General features: G+C 42.3%; 1 protein-coding gene across 1 annotated transcript in view; it reads right to left on the reverse strand.

Moving 5' to 3' along the window:
- LOC102276256 (melanoma-associated antigen B17-like) overlaps nt 1-924 on the reverse strand; it is a 3,412-nt gene extending 2,488 nt beyond the window's left edge. Inside the window, 1 exon segment of the mRNA XM_070366608.1 lies at nt 6-924. Within this exon segment, the coding sequence (XP_070222709.1) occupies nt 6-924 (919 nt within the window).
- Between the last annotated feature and the right edge of the window lie 14,554 nt (nt 925-15,478).

The following is a 15,478-nucleotide window of genomic DNA, read 5'->3' on the forward strand; positions in this document are numbered from 1 at the left end:
GTCACAGAGGTCTGGGAAGGAAATTGGGAGGGTATCGTGGATCTTGGCCTGCACCTCCAACACCTTCATCTTATTGGTCTGAACACAGGCTCTCGGGCCCCATAGGAACTCGTAGTGTGGAGGATCGCCACTGGGCACCTGTCCGTACTTCAGGTACTTTTTCTGCACCAGATCTTTGGTGATGAGCCTTCTGGACTCCCCAAAGATCCAATGCCTCCTCCCCATATAGACCCCCAACACACTGAGCATTTCCCAGACCTCCTACCCGGTAGCTCGGTTACCCTTCATGAAGATAATGCCCAGGAGCACCATGAGAAAACCAGACTTGGGCAGACCCCACTCATCACTCAGACCTTCATCGCCCCCGAGGTTGAGCTTGTTGATGCGGGCATAGATGTTCCTGCTACAGTCGACTTCCGTCAGCTCCAGGCAAAATACCAGCTCCATGTGCTTACAGGCTCTCCTGAGGAACTCAGGGAAGTGCTGCCTATACTTGCTGCCAACGACCTTCAGCAGGGCGTGCTGGGAGATGGGTTCCTTCCTGGTGTACTTCTCCAGCAGGAATTCCACCAGCATGCTGGCCTTCTTGGTCAGAGGATCTATGGGAGGGCTCTGAGTGGCAGGGCCTGCCTGGGAGGCACATGCACTTTCCTCCTCTGGGCCCTGGGCACCTTCATCACATCCTGAGCAGGAAGGCCCTGCATCAAGAGAGCTAGAGGCCATGGCTCCCTGAAGCTCCTGGTGATCTCCAATAGCAGGGGAGCTTGGGGGAGAACCCTGAGGGACAGACAAGGGGGAGGAGGGGCACTCCTCTTTGGGGGCTGCAACAGCACTGGTCTGGGCTTCCTGGGGACACTGAGTGTCCCCCTGGACCTGGTGGCATTTCACACGGGCATGATACTTGTTTTTGTGCCTCCGAGGCATGGTGACACAGGTTATGGATCACAGGCACATGTGGGCAGGGTGGCAGGCAAGGAGGGCACCTAGAGGAAGGACAAGCAGATGTTGTGAACAACTGCACTGGGGAGATTCCTCCCTGGCTTGAACCAAAGCCGCCTCTGAGCAGTCCTTGAGCCCAGTGCTCTAGGACCCACAAGTCTGTTCTCCTGGTGATCCCCTCCCTTGAGACTGCTGAGTAGAAAATGAGAGTGATCGCTGGGGCACAGCCAGACAGCCCTGCCTCGGTGTTAAGAGGGAGGCCTGTGGGAGCTGGCAGGGGAGGCAGTCCTTTCAATTCACATTTCAGAGTCATGATGAAACCTGGGGCAAGACTCCCTCATATCCCCCCCCGCCCCCAAACCCACCCACCCTGTTCCCTCTCTTGCTTTGAAGTTGACGCTGCCACCTTCCCTGTCACCCCAGATGATGAGAGGAGGGAATGTTCAGGCCCCCAGTGAAGGGAGCCGGGACCCGCCCTTCTGCTGTCTCGAAGCTGCCCGTTCACAACCAAGCTGCAACCTCCCCTGACAGACCACCGCCCCCGTCCCCATGTTTGGCTGGGAGGAAGTGCTGGCCACAGGGGAGGGTCCTGAGTCGGCTGTGTGATGCGGAAGATGGTCATTACCCTGACTCCACCCGAGCCCTGACATCCTCCCTCTGCTGATCTGCTGCCAGCCCTTCAGAGCGAGGTCCCATCTTCCCCGAGTGTCCTGTGTTGGTGATTGCAGTCAGGGAGCCCTCAGCCTTTAGAACTCCCCAGATGCTGACCGGTTGCTCCCCAGCCAAGTCACGCTGGGTAAAGGGTTAGGTGTGGCCAATCTGGGGTGTTGAGAAACTCAGTCCCCCTGCAGATCCCTCCTTCATTCCACAGAATCCTGGACTTCCCTCTACTGAACAGAGCCAGGGTCCACCTACCCTGCACCCAGATCCACCACCCCCAGATCCAGGCATTTCTTACAGAGACCCCACGTGTGAAGTCAATGGACTTGGGACCTAAGAGCCAGGCCCTAGCCTCTGGGCTGAGAGCAGGTTGGCTGGGGCTGTGTGGCCCCCTTTCTTGGAGGGAAAATGGATTGGGGGTTCCGGGGTATATCCCTGCACTGGTAACTCATGTCACCTCACACATTTACACCTGATTGAAACTTGGACCTCCTCCCTCTGGTCACCATGTACTGCAGCTCCCAGAGATAGCAGTACTATCAAAGATGGTGTAGTACCCCCAGTGTGATTAGGGGGATGTCACTTCCTATCATGTGCATCTGGGCTCCAGGAGGACAGCAAGGGTGGGACCTGGGTGAGGAGGGGTGGGTTCTGGGGGGGCTTCCTGCTGGATGAGATGTGGTCCTTTCATTGACTGTTAAGGGGTCCCTGTGCTGAGCTCAGTGAACTGGCCTCATCCCTCCATACTCACTTCTGTCTGCACACCCAGCAGGAAGTATTTGTGAGCCCAAACCTAACAGCCATCCTGGAGCCCCTGAGACCAACAGTGAGGCCTCTCTTGGGTTCCCTCTTCTGTGGTGAGTGATGCTCTTTTCTCTTTCCATATTTTCCTTGACCCGTGTAGGTGCTGGGCTACATCCCATCTGCTGACCTGAGGCTAAGGCCTCACATTGAAGACATCAGCTCCTGAGACCCCTGGTGTGAAGTGCATGTACATCTCACCTGGACACTTATATACCTGAGACTTCCTGGAAATTCCTGCAGGAGGTGAGAAATCTGTGGGTTTCAGTGTTCCCAGTTAGGGAACTTGCATCGAGTTCTAGGAATCCTGGAATCCTTTCCTTTTCTAACTTCAGACCCCTAACTGCACCAGGGTCCTCAAGAACCCATGGAGAAATAGAGGCAACTCCTTAGACTGACAGCTCTCCGTGGGTTCTTTCTTCACTGATACCAGTGTCATTAATGAAATTTTCTGATATGAAATTTTGTCCTTGTGTGCAATTACTGTGTTACTTGCTATTCTATTTTGATATTTTTTCTTTATATTTTGACAAATGTATACTGTTTTTATATATATATATATATATATATATATATATATATTACAGTGTTTTTGATATTTGCATACATTGTGAAATTAGTGCCAGGATCTAACTACGTAACTTAAATCCTCCCATAGTTACCATATTTTTGTGTATGTTGAGAACTCCCATCATTTTTAACTAGGTAAATGATCGTAGGAGGACTTTATGCTAAATGAAATGTCAGACACAGAGAGACAAGTATTAATGATCTAACTTATATGTAGAATCTAAAAAACAAAGTTGAATTCCTAATAATAGAGAATAAAACAGTGGTTACCGGAGGCTGAGGGGTTAGTGAGTAGGGGTATACTGGTCAAGGGGTACAACTTTCAGTCATAAGATGAATAAGTTCTGGAAATCAACTATACAGCATGGTGACAGCAGTTAGTTATAATGTATTATATATTTGAAATTTGCTTAAAGAGTAGAGCTCAAGTGTTCTTACTATTCTGATTCATGCTTTATAGTCTTTTTAAGAGAACCATTAAAAAAAGCCCCATCCTCACCAATGAAAGAAGATTCAGGTGGTTTTTAGGACAATCTCTGGACTCATATTGTCTCAACAAACCAACCTTTGGCGCTGTCCTGATATCACCCCATTGTCCTGGCATAACCCAATAGTCCTGGCATACAGGCTCTGAGATGCTGCCTGAAGTTCCCTTAAGTGCTATGAGGCAGTAGAAATTCGTTTACTCAGGACACAACAAAAGATACAAGGGCCAAACTTTAAAACCTTTCCTTCAACTGATCCTTGTCTTACCTAGACCTCTCTTACCTGCCCTCACACAAGCACTTAACAGTACAGACTTGTTATCCTCAGTTTTCTTTTTATCCTCAGGTTTCTCACTATTATTTCACTCTTATTGTTGATATCATTTGATTTATTCCTTCTTTAGTTTTTCCAGGGTTGACTTGGGGCACAGGAGATAGCACCCCGAGTTTGATTGTCATCTTGGAAGCTACATGTACAGCACTACAACTGTAAATAAGTTAGGGAGAACTGATATCTTTGCAGTATTCTGTTCCCCTGAATAAAAATATTATAGTGCTCTATTCAGGACATTTTTTTCCTCTATCAGTAAATGTTTGTAGTTACTTCCATAAAGATCTTCTACAATTTTATTAGTTTTCATTTTCGTTGTTGTTGGTCAGTCACTAAGTCATGTCTGGCTCTTTTGTGACCCCATGGACTGTAGTCCTCCAGGCCCCTCTGTCCATGAAGTTTTCCAGGCAAGCACGCTGGAGTGGGTTGCCATTTCCTTCTCCAGGGGATCTTCCTGACCCAGATACCGAACCTGCATCTCCTGCATTGGCAGGTGGATTCACCGAGCCACCAGGGAAGCACTTAATTTCAGGTATATTTTAGATATTGTTGCTGCTGTGAATGGTATTGATTAGCTATCAATTTTGTGTGACCAGGCTGCTGATTTTGCTGTATGATTTTCAATATGCTAGAGTTTTTATGCTCCTTATATATTGAAATATCATGTTTGCCTATTAGTTTAGGCATTTTACTTATAAAATCATCTCGGTATTATAATTTTTTAACGATTTTATTTATTATTTATTTGTTTTAATTTTGACTGTGCTGGGTCTTTGTTGCTGTGCGGGCTTTTCTCTAGTTGCGGCGAGAGGGGCTCCTCTCTAGTTGCAGTGCAGGAGCTTCTCATTGTGGTGGCTTCCCTTTTGTGGAGCACGGGCTCTAGGGCACTTGGGCTTTAGTAGTTGCAGAATGTCAGCTCAATATTTGTGGTTCCCAGGCTCTGGAGTACAGGCTCAATAGTTGTGGCCCTTGGGCTTAGTTGTCCAGTGACATGTGGGATCTTCCTGGACCAGGGGTCAAACCCATGTCTCCTTCATTGGCAGGTGGATTCTTTACCATGGAATCACAGGGAAGCCCATCTTGGTATTATTATTATGTTCTTTTTCATTATTCATATTGTGGTACCATACCTCTGTGTATTTTTCCAGACTTTATTTGGAATGTTTCTAATATTCCACATTTATGTATATTTGCTGACAACTTGATGATAATGGATATTCCATTCTTATAAGCTTTCTCAAAGTTATTACCATTAATTTATGCTGTTTTTTAATCAAAGCTTTTTCTTCACCCCTGCACATGAGCAAATGCTTTTTTTCTCCCTATAGTTAGTATAGTGACTTCCAATTCATGTTTTCTAATATAGTATCCTTTGCATTTCTTTGACAGTGTCTGTTTTTTTATTAGTACACCACTACATTGCATGAGCTATGAGGTTATTTAAGACTCATCTCTACATGAATTAGCTTGACTCAAGTGTTCTTTCTTCAGGGTAGGCTTACCTGGTCTTTGTATCAAGGAGCATTAGCCCATTAGAGTGGATGAGTCATTTCCCATTTTTTGGTATGATTTGCAACAGTTCATTTCTCTTTCATTTAGTGTAAGAAGCTTCCAGGAACATTTTGAGGATGCTGTGATTTTCACTACAATTTTAGTTTTTATTCTTATACTAATTTTCTGTTTCTTTATGAACCTATTTAGTCATTTATATTTTGCTAAAAAACCTTTAATTTCAATTGTATTTTTTTTTTCAAAATTTTGGCTGTTCTTGTTTCTTTTTTATTTATTTATTTATTTTTTACTTTACAATATTGTATTGATTTTGCCATACATCAACGTGAATCCACCATGGGTGTACACGTGTTCCCAATCCTGATTTAAAGACATGCTACTTACAATGAAATCATGTTATTAAAATTCTCAGACTTACAGGAGTACAGAGAATAGAATAATAAACCCAACATATCTGGTATTCAACATCAACAATCCTCAGTTGTAATAGGAAAAAGTTTGAACATGAAGGTTTAATTACTAGTAAATAACCTACTCCTAAGGTGACACTGTGCATTTCCATCAGGGAACACATTGTGTCTGTTATCTCCTTTGTGGTGATGTTGCCAGTCACTGAGGAACATTACCCTCAACCGTTAATCCATTAGGGGCTGCAGAATGGTCATTCTAGCATTCTTTTGTGATTATTAGCTAAAAAATGCTTTAGGTGGAATTTTTTTCCATATCCACCATTTGGTATCCTGAAAAGTATTTATAGTGTTCTATTATAGCCTTTAAATCTCTCCTCTGCAAGTGCATGTGTGCTCAGTAGTGCCCAACTCTTTGCAACCCTCTTTACGACGACTCTTTGCCAGGCTCCCCTGTTCGTGAGATTTCCCAGGCAAGAATATTGAAGTGAGTTGCCATTTCCTCCTCCAGGGAATATTCCCAACCCAGGGATCAAATCTGTGTCTCTTGTGTCTCCTGCATTGGCAGGCAGATTCTTTACCACTGCACCACCCGGGAAGCCCCAAATCTCTCCTGTAGGTATATCTTATAGAATTCTATTGACTAATAGCACTTTCATGCTTCTTTATTTTGTAATTGATAATACCTACAGAAAGTGTTACAGAAATAATTTCAAAGAACTGGCTTTCATTAGTTTGTTCTACTGTCTTCTAATTCATCACTTCTGCATTTATCTTCATCAATTCCTACCTTCTAATTACTTGAGTGTAATGTACTATTGTTTCTATAGCTCTTGAATTAGAAGGTTTTAAATATTTTAAAGGTTTTAAATATTTTTTGATAGATCTATTTAAGACTATAATATCCAAGTACCACTTGAACTGTTTCTCACAGGCTGTACTGTAGAGCTTTATGTGTAGTGCTCAAAATTTTTAAATATTGGATAAATCTCTCCCTTATACTGTTAGTGTTTTTTAATATGGGCTTCCCTGATGGCTCAGACAATAAAGAATCTGCCTGCAGCAGGAGACCTGGGTTCAAATTCCTGGGTCAGAAAGTTCCACTGGAGAAGGGAATGGCAACACACTCCAGTATTCTTGCCTGGAAGATTCCATGGACAGAGGAGCCTGCCAAATTTTTTTATGTGTGTGTTGGTGTATATACACATATGTGATAGAGTTAAGTTTTTCTTAGGACTGAAAGAAGGCTTTCACAGGAAAAAATAAATGGGAGAATTTAGTATAGGAGATTGGTTATTTCAAAAGCCTATTGGAGAGAGTTGAGCAAAACAATACAACTTGAAATAAGCACTCCCGTCTCTAGGCTAGGGGAACGAAGAGGAAAAGTATTGTTACTGAGGGAAATTGGAGCCATGGACATTACGTAGCCATTGAATGGAAACCACCTGCTTCAGAGAGTAAGAAGGTGACAAATTCTAGGCATGTTGATCCTCCTGGACTCTAATCTCTAGCTGTCACTCCTTGTTTATCTGAGCTGGCATCCAGGTGTTGGACAGCACAGAGCATGAGAAATGGGAGTCAGGCATTTTACACTAAAGAGCAGAGCAGAAGAGTAAGGAATTGATCTGACAGAGGATAAATCCATGGCTGGCATATCTCGTGGATAGAGTAAATGAGAGAAAAATCACATCTAAATTAATACAGAATAGTGTTTTATAAGATTTATTTTTTCTTTCATTCATGATAAAAGAAGTTATGCTATCAAGCAAGTAAAGGATATCTATGAAAACAATAAGTAAGAATAACCTATGAAATCAATAAAATTAGTTTTAAAAGCTGGTGAGTATAAAGTCAGTATATAAACATGCATTCTGCTTCTGCAGTAACAAACATGTCATCATGAAATTAAACAAAATGCAACTTGTAAATTACTAAATAAAATACCCATGCCTCATATATATATATATATGTGTATATATATATATATATATATATATATATGCATAATAAAATTTTCAAATGGCCAAGAAGTGTCAGTTTCCTCTTGATAAAGAAAGAAATATGAGGGTGTACTCTACTAGATAATGAGAATTACTTTAAAAAAAAGCACTTATTTTTGTTGTTCTGTCGTGAAGCCATACCCAACTCTTTACGACCCAATGTACTGTAGCCCACCAGGCTCAATGGGAGCCTGTCCATGTGGATTGTCCAGGCAAGAATACTGGAGTGAGTTTCCATTTCCTTCTCCAGGGGATCTTTGTGACCCAGGGTTTGAACTCAAGTCTCTTGGGTCTCCTGCATTGGCAGGCAGGTTCTTTACCACTGTGCCACGTGGACAGGCCCGTAAGTTGGACATCGCATATCAACTCCAATAATTAAAAAAAAAATTTTTTTTACAGTATGTCCTTGTTGGTGATCTACTTAAATATAGCAATGTGTACATGTCAATCAGATGGCTCAGTGATAAAGAATCCTGCCAGTGCAGGAGACGCAAAAGATGCAGGTTCAGTCCCTGGGTCGAGAAGATCCCCTGGAGCAGGGCATAGCAATCCTCTCCAGTATTCTTGCCTTGAAAATCCCATCGACAGAGGAGCCTGATGGGCTGTCATGGGGTCACAAAGTTCAGACGTGACTGAGCATGCATGGATGTGTCAATCCCAAACTCTCAATCTGCACTATTTGCAATGATTCCCTCCACCCAGTCTGTAAAATGCATACACACCAGGGGCCAACTGTCTACCCAAGAGAGTATCTGGTGTCAACAGACCACTGAAAAGACGTCTGCCTTATGGCTGCAAAGAACTCAGGAATCTAGGGAGGCAGTGGATAGCATCTATAAAACAAGGAGGTGCTCACTAAGTGTCTATCTTCATGTTTTCAGGCTGCTGCTGGATGGCTATCTTCCTTAACAAGTGGGAAAAAACTCGGGCTATATAGAACCTCCCAATGTTTGGAGGTAGCATTTTTGTTCATTTCCATTTGTCTCAGTTTCCAAAATGCCAGGGTATGGATGGTCCAGAACTCACTACCATTCCTCTTCTGACTCATCTTATTCAACCGAAAGAAAATGCGTGGTTGTAGTCTCCCAACTGAACTCTGGGGAGGAGGGCCCTGCTCGGGTTTCAGACTCTGCTTTACCCAACCATGGTGATCTTGCTTATTGTGGATACAATTTCATAATTGCTTCTCTCCCTTAGATCTACACTAGAATTTTTGATGTTGTTCAGTCCCTAACTCATGTCCAACTCTTTGCAACTCTATGGACTGCAGCATTCCAGGATACTCTGTTCTCTGTCTCTCAGAGTTTGCTCAAATTCATGCCCCTTGAGTCGGTGATGCCATCCAAATATCTCATCCCCTGACACCACCTTCTTTTGCCTTCAGTGTTTCCCAGCATCATGGTCTTTTCGAGTGAGTTGGCTCTTCATATCAGGTGGTCAAAGTATTGGAGCTTCAGCTTCAGCATCAGTCCTTCCAATGAATATTCAAGGTTGATTTCCTTAAGGATTGACTGGTTTGATCTCCTTGCAGTCCAAGGGACTCTCAAGAGTCTTCTCCAGCACCACAGTTCAAAAATATCAATTCTTCAGCACTCAGCCTTCTTTATGGTCTAACTCTCACATCCATACATGTCTACTGGAAAAACCATAGCTTTGAGTATATGCACTTTTGTCGACAAAGTGAAAAAATGAAAGGGTGCTCAGTCATGTCTCTTAAAGTAATGTCTCTGCTTTGTAATATGCTGTCTGCATTTGTCATAGCTTTCCTTCAAAGGAGCAAGTGTCTTTTAATTTCGTAGCTGCAGTCACTGTTGCAGTGATTTTGGAGCCCAAGAAAATAAAATCTGTCATTGTTTATGATTTTTCCCCTTCTATTGCCATGAAGTGATGGGACCAGATGCCTTGATCATAGTTTATTGAATGTTGAGTTTTAAGCCCGCTTTTTCACTCTCCTCTTTCACTCTCAGCAAGAGGCTTTTTGGTTCCTCTTCAATTTCTGCCATTACAGTGGTATTATCTGCGTACCTGAGGTTGTTGATATTTTTCCCGGCCGTCTTGATTCCAGTTTGTGAGTCATCCAGCCCAACATTTCACATGATGTACTCTGCATGTAAGTCAAATAAGCAGGGTAACAATATCCAGCCTTGACAGACTCCTTTCCCAATTTTGAACCAGTCTGTTGTTCCATGTCCAGCTCTAACTGTTGCTTTTTGACCCACATACTGGTTTCTCAGGAGGCAAGTAAAGTGGTCTGGTATTCCCATTTCCTTAAGAACTTTCCACAGTTTGCTGTGATCCACACAAAGGCTTTCACATAGTCAGTGAATCAGAAATAGATGTTTTTCTGGAATTCTCTTGCTTTCTCCATGATTCAATTTGATATCTGGTTCCTCTCCTTTTCTAAATCCAGCTTATACATCTGGAAGTTCTCAGTTCACTTACTTCTGAAGCCTAGCTTGAAGGATTTTGAGCATTACCTTGCTAGCATGTGAAATGAGTGCAATTATGCCTTAGTTTGAACATTCTTTGACATTGCCTTTCTTTGGGATTAGAATGCAAATGAACCTTTTCCAGTCCTGTGGCCACTGGTGAGTTTTACAAATTTGCTGATGTATTGAGTGCAGCATTTTAACAACATCGTCTTTTAGGATTTGAAATAGCTCAGCTGGAATCCATCACCTCCACTAGCTTTGTTGGTAACAATTCTTCCTAAGGCCCATTTGACTTCATACTCCAGTATGTCCAGGTCTAGATTAGGGACAGAATATTGTGGATATCTGAGTCATTAAGACCTTTCTTATATAGTTCTTCTGTGTATTCTTGCCTCCTCTTCTTAATATCTTCTGCTTCTGTTAGGTCCTTAGGTTTCTGTTCTTTATTGTGCCAGTTGTTGCATGAAATGTTCCCTTGATATCTCCAGTTTTCTGGAAGAGTGATATCTCCAGTTTTCTGGAAGAGATCTCTAGTTTTTCCCATTTGATTGTTTTCCTCTATTTCTTTCCATTGTTTATTTATCTCTCCTTGCTGTTCTCTGGAACTCTTGCATTCAGTTGGGTATATCTTTTCCTGTCTAGTGTAAAAGTGAAGTCTGATGCTGTAAAGAGCAATATTGCATAGGATCCTTGAATGTTAGGTCCATGAATCAAGGTAAATTAATGTGGTCAAGCCAGAGATGGCAAGAATGAACATCGACATCTTTAGGAATCAGTGAACTAAAATGTACAGGAATGGGCAAATTTAATTCAGATGACTATTATATCTACTACTGTTGGCAAGAATACCTTAAAAGAAATGGAGTAGCCCCCCAAAGAGTCTGAAACACAGTCCTTGGGTACAGTCTCAAAAACAACAGAATGATCTTGGTTCATTTCCAAGGCAAACCATTCAACATCATAGTAATCCAAGTGTATGTCCCAATAACTAATGCCAAAGAAGCTAAAGCTGACAGGTTCTATGAAGACCTATAAGACCTTTTAGAACTAACAGCTAAAAAGATGCCCTTTTCATCATAGGGGACTGGAATGCAGAAGTAGGAAATCAAGAGATAGCTGGAGTAATAAGCAAGTTTGGCCTTGGAATACAAAATGAAGCAGAGTGAAGGCTAACAGAGTTTGCCAATAGAATGCACTGGTCATAGCAAATGCTGTTTTCCAACAACGCAATAGATTACTATACACATGGACCTCACCAGATGGTTAATACTGAAATCAGATTGTTTATGTTCTTTGAAGCCAAAGATGGAGAAGCTCTGTATAATCAGTAAAAATAAGACCTGGAGCTGAATATGGCTCAGATCATGAGCACCTTATTCCAAAATTCAGGTTTAATAGAAGAAAGTATGGAAAATAACTATGCCATTCAGGTATGACCTAAATGAAATCCCTTATAATTATACAATGGAGGTGACAAACAGATTCAAAGGATTAGATCTGATAGAGTGCCTGAAAAACTATGGATGGAGGTTCATAACATTGTGCAGGAGTCAGTAACCAAAATCATCCCAAGGAAGAAGCAATGCAAAAAGGCAAAGTGGTTGCCTGAGGAGGCCTTACAAACATCTGAGGAAAGAAGAGAAGCAAAAGACAAAAGAGAAAGGGAAAGATATACCCAACTGAAGGCAGAGTTCCAGAGGAAAAAACACTGCAGTTATTAAAAATTTGTGTTGCATATGTCAATATAAGCAAATAGACCAATAGAACTGAATGGAATGTCATAAAAGACCCACTTGCATGTGAACCTCTAATTATTAAAACTGCCATTGCAGAGAAGTGGAGCAAGAACAGCCTTTTTACTAAGGTGTGATAATGGAACAACTGTATGTCCTCATTGAAAAATAATGCAGGAGCTTCCCTAGTGGTCCATTGGCTGCAACTCTGTGCTCCCAATACAGGGGGCCCAGGTTCGATCCCTGGTTGGGGAACTAGATCCCACATACTGCACCTGAGAGTTCATGTGCTGCACCTACAAATCTTTCATGCCTCAACGAAGATGGAAGACCTTGCATGCTACAAGTCAGACCTGGCACAGCCAAATAAATAAATATTAATATAACAAAAAAAATGCAACTCAAACACTCCCTCACATTAGACGCAAAATTCAGTTCTTTGGGGACTAAGAACCTTTTACATATATTAGGGTAATTTTCAAAGTTACATCCAGTGGAGATGTGCAAAAAGAATGTGTGTTTTCCATCAACTAGGGAGATACCAGCATTGTTCAGGTAGGGCATCTGGAAGGAAAAGGCTGGAAGGAAATGAGTACATTAGTCAACTGAGTAACAGAACTGAAGAGGAAGAGGAAATGGCAGCACCTTCAGTTCCCTCGTTTCCTGCATAGTTGGTCTGGGTACCATCTTGGGCTTTAACTTTCAAAGAAAAGTGCATGGGAATTTAGCAGTGCCTTGGGAGAACACTTCCTGGACCAATGATCTGTTCATTCCATCTACCTCTGCACCAGTCTCCCCACTGAGCTGTCAATCACTGGACTTTAAGGAAGCATAACCTGGATGATAGTGATAGACATAGTGGCTAGGGGATATGGTTCTGATTATAGACACACTGAGGAGAACCAAGATGTTACTGACTTAGAGGCAGTCCCAGCTCTTCCCTGATGTCCCAGCTCTCTCTGTTTCCCTGCTTCTCCTCATCTTTCCCAAACTCAAATCAGTTTCTGGAGAAGAGGAGGCAGTGACCTTTTGGATGCATAGTTCCTTTCATGAGTGATTCCTTTGCACAGAGGGACTAAGGCATAACTTTTTAACTGCTAAGAAGTTATTATTATCTGCCCTGTTGGAGGACACAGGTGTGTGTACTTCATGCCCTAGCCTGAGTCCACTTCATGTCTTAGCCTAATTTTACCTATAAGATTCCAGTATCCTCCCCACCAGGTTGGTAGGAGAACAGAAATATTAAAGCAACAGGATCATGTAATAATTGAAAATGTGGATAAAAGATTGTGTCCCCATCTGAAGGAAACAGGGTGAAAAGTAATTCCACTAGGCACTTGAAGCAAAGCAAACAAAAAAAGAGGTGTTGTGTTACACTAATAAATGTCAACATGGGAAGATTAGACAAAAGACCACATAATTTACATTTTTCTTGTTTCAGTATGAGAACAACAACCTCTTCCTATTGGATCACCAGCAATGCCAAGTGCCGAGGAGCCACCTAGGCCTCCGAGGGCATCTGCTTGCCTTTCTAACAAGCCGATGTGACTCATTTAAAGACTTTCTTTCACTGTATCCTAGAAATACTTTGCAGTGTGTTTTCAGTTGACAGCCCCCTGTGTGGGGATATGCACTGATTGGTGTGTGGAATTTTTCAACCAGCTGTCTTGGTGTGTTTGATGGAACAAGCATGTCAAGGTCCAGAAAATTCATGCATCAAGGTGTATGGTGGCCAAAGGAAACCTCTGCCCCCCTCCACTCCCCCTCACACAAGTATGAAAGAACCAAGGACATTAAAGACCTGCAGGAAGGGTTACTAATAGCCGTGCTTGAAGCCTTTCTGCTAAAGGTGAGCTGAGAGACATTGCAGAGGTGTAACCAGAAAACTGGTGAGTCCCCCCCCCCACAACTGATTTCAATTGGCTCTTTACTGAGGCAGTCTCAAAATCTATTGGCTCAGGCCCAAAGGCAGATCAGAATCACTGTCTGGCCTTCAGCACCTTTGTCTGGGCACTCTTGATGACTATCCATACTCAAGTTAGGCAGAAGCGGGAAGGATGGTAAGGACAGATTGTTACTGAAATCTTGGCAGCAGCCACCTCATTTTCTGCCTATCAAAAGAAAGATGAAGGAAAGAAGAAATTAAAAATCATTGTCTTAGCTGCTCAGTTAAAAATATTTAGTAGAGGACTAACCCCTAATCTGACCAACTTGTGAAAAGAGTGAAGAAGGGAAATTGTGTGTCATTTTTACAAGAAGCCAGGACATTGGAAGAGGAACTGAAGAGAAATTCCAAATGCCAAAGTTGCCAGAATCAGGGTATCAGGAAAGCCCAGGGAGATTGAGGGATAATTAGCAAAATAGCTAAAAATGGACAGATACTGGAATCTTGCAGGTGGGAATTGGTGGTACTGGTGCTGCTTATTCTGAAATTTCCTCAGGATTTTTTTTTTTTTGCTTTTTCATTTGGTGATAGATCAATACAGGTTTCTGGCATTTGGGGTCAGCCTTCTTCTTGTCCCTTTTCATCCATGATTCCCATACAGATAGTCCCATGACTAAAGAAAATCCTTTCTTACTTTCTCTTGATCCTCCTGTAAACCCACTGGAGAGAGACATGCCTTGGAAATTAAAGGTTACCTACTGCATTCTATACACTGGACAGACTATCTGTGGAGCACGCAAGGGGGAGAAAAGAACCTGATTGGGTTCATTGTGCCTTATGAATGAAATGGGGTGTAGCAGAAAGTGGCAGTGTCATACCATGCTGGAAAAGCACCCTAAGCTGAAATGAACTATGCATCACTTTGGACCCTAGGGAATAATGATACTGGGAATGGAACCAGTATCGTTATTGGATGTGGAGACATATGGAACCAATAAAAATAGCTCATGGAAGGGATGTCATGGCCATATGTAAAACAATATTCCTTGTTGAGAGGTCAGTTAGAAGGAATAAAACTTGTTATAAAAGAATTAGAGAAAAGGGGAGACAATAAAAAAGATGAACATGATACTTGCCCTGTAATACTCCCATACTTATAGTAAAGAAGGAAGGGAAATTTTAGGAAGATGTTTAACCACTAAATCATTTTGTGCAAGATCTTAGAGAAGTAAGTAAACCTGTTGTCCATTAATTCCTGTAGTCCCTAAGCCTCCCACTGTTCTCACTCATGACTTTCATACCTGCATCTGCAGTGTTTTTTCTTTGTAGTTGATCTGCATCCTGGTTTTGTTTCTCCTTCTCTGTTCCTCTAGCATACCGATCTATATTCTTATGTGTGTTTGCTTAAAAAAGAGTACAGCATTTATGGCAAAGGATTCCTCAAATGTTTTAGGACTCTCCCACTATTTTCTCTTATCATTTACAGGAAAATGTAGAGAAATTCGTGCCACTAGTAGAGGGATAATCATGCAACATGCAGATGATTTGCTGGCCCACTCAAAAACTAAAGAACAATGCAGAGATGACACTTTGTTAAAATTCCTCTCTTCACAGGGCCATAAGGCCTCCCTAGGCAAAGTGCAATATTGGCAAACTGAGGGAAAACAGTTAGGGCATCTGTTGTCAGAGGAAGGTGGCAAAGTGTTATGAGTGAGGAGCCAGC

This window comes from Bos mutus, chromosome X (assembly GCF_027580195.1).
Source record: "Bos mutus isolate GX-2022 chromosome X, NWIPB_WYAK_1.1, whole genome shotgun sequence".
Classification (NCBI taxonomy): Eukaryota; Metazoa; Chordata; class Mammalia; order Artiodactyla; family Bovidae; genus Bos; species Bos mutus.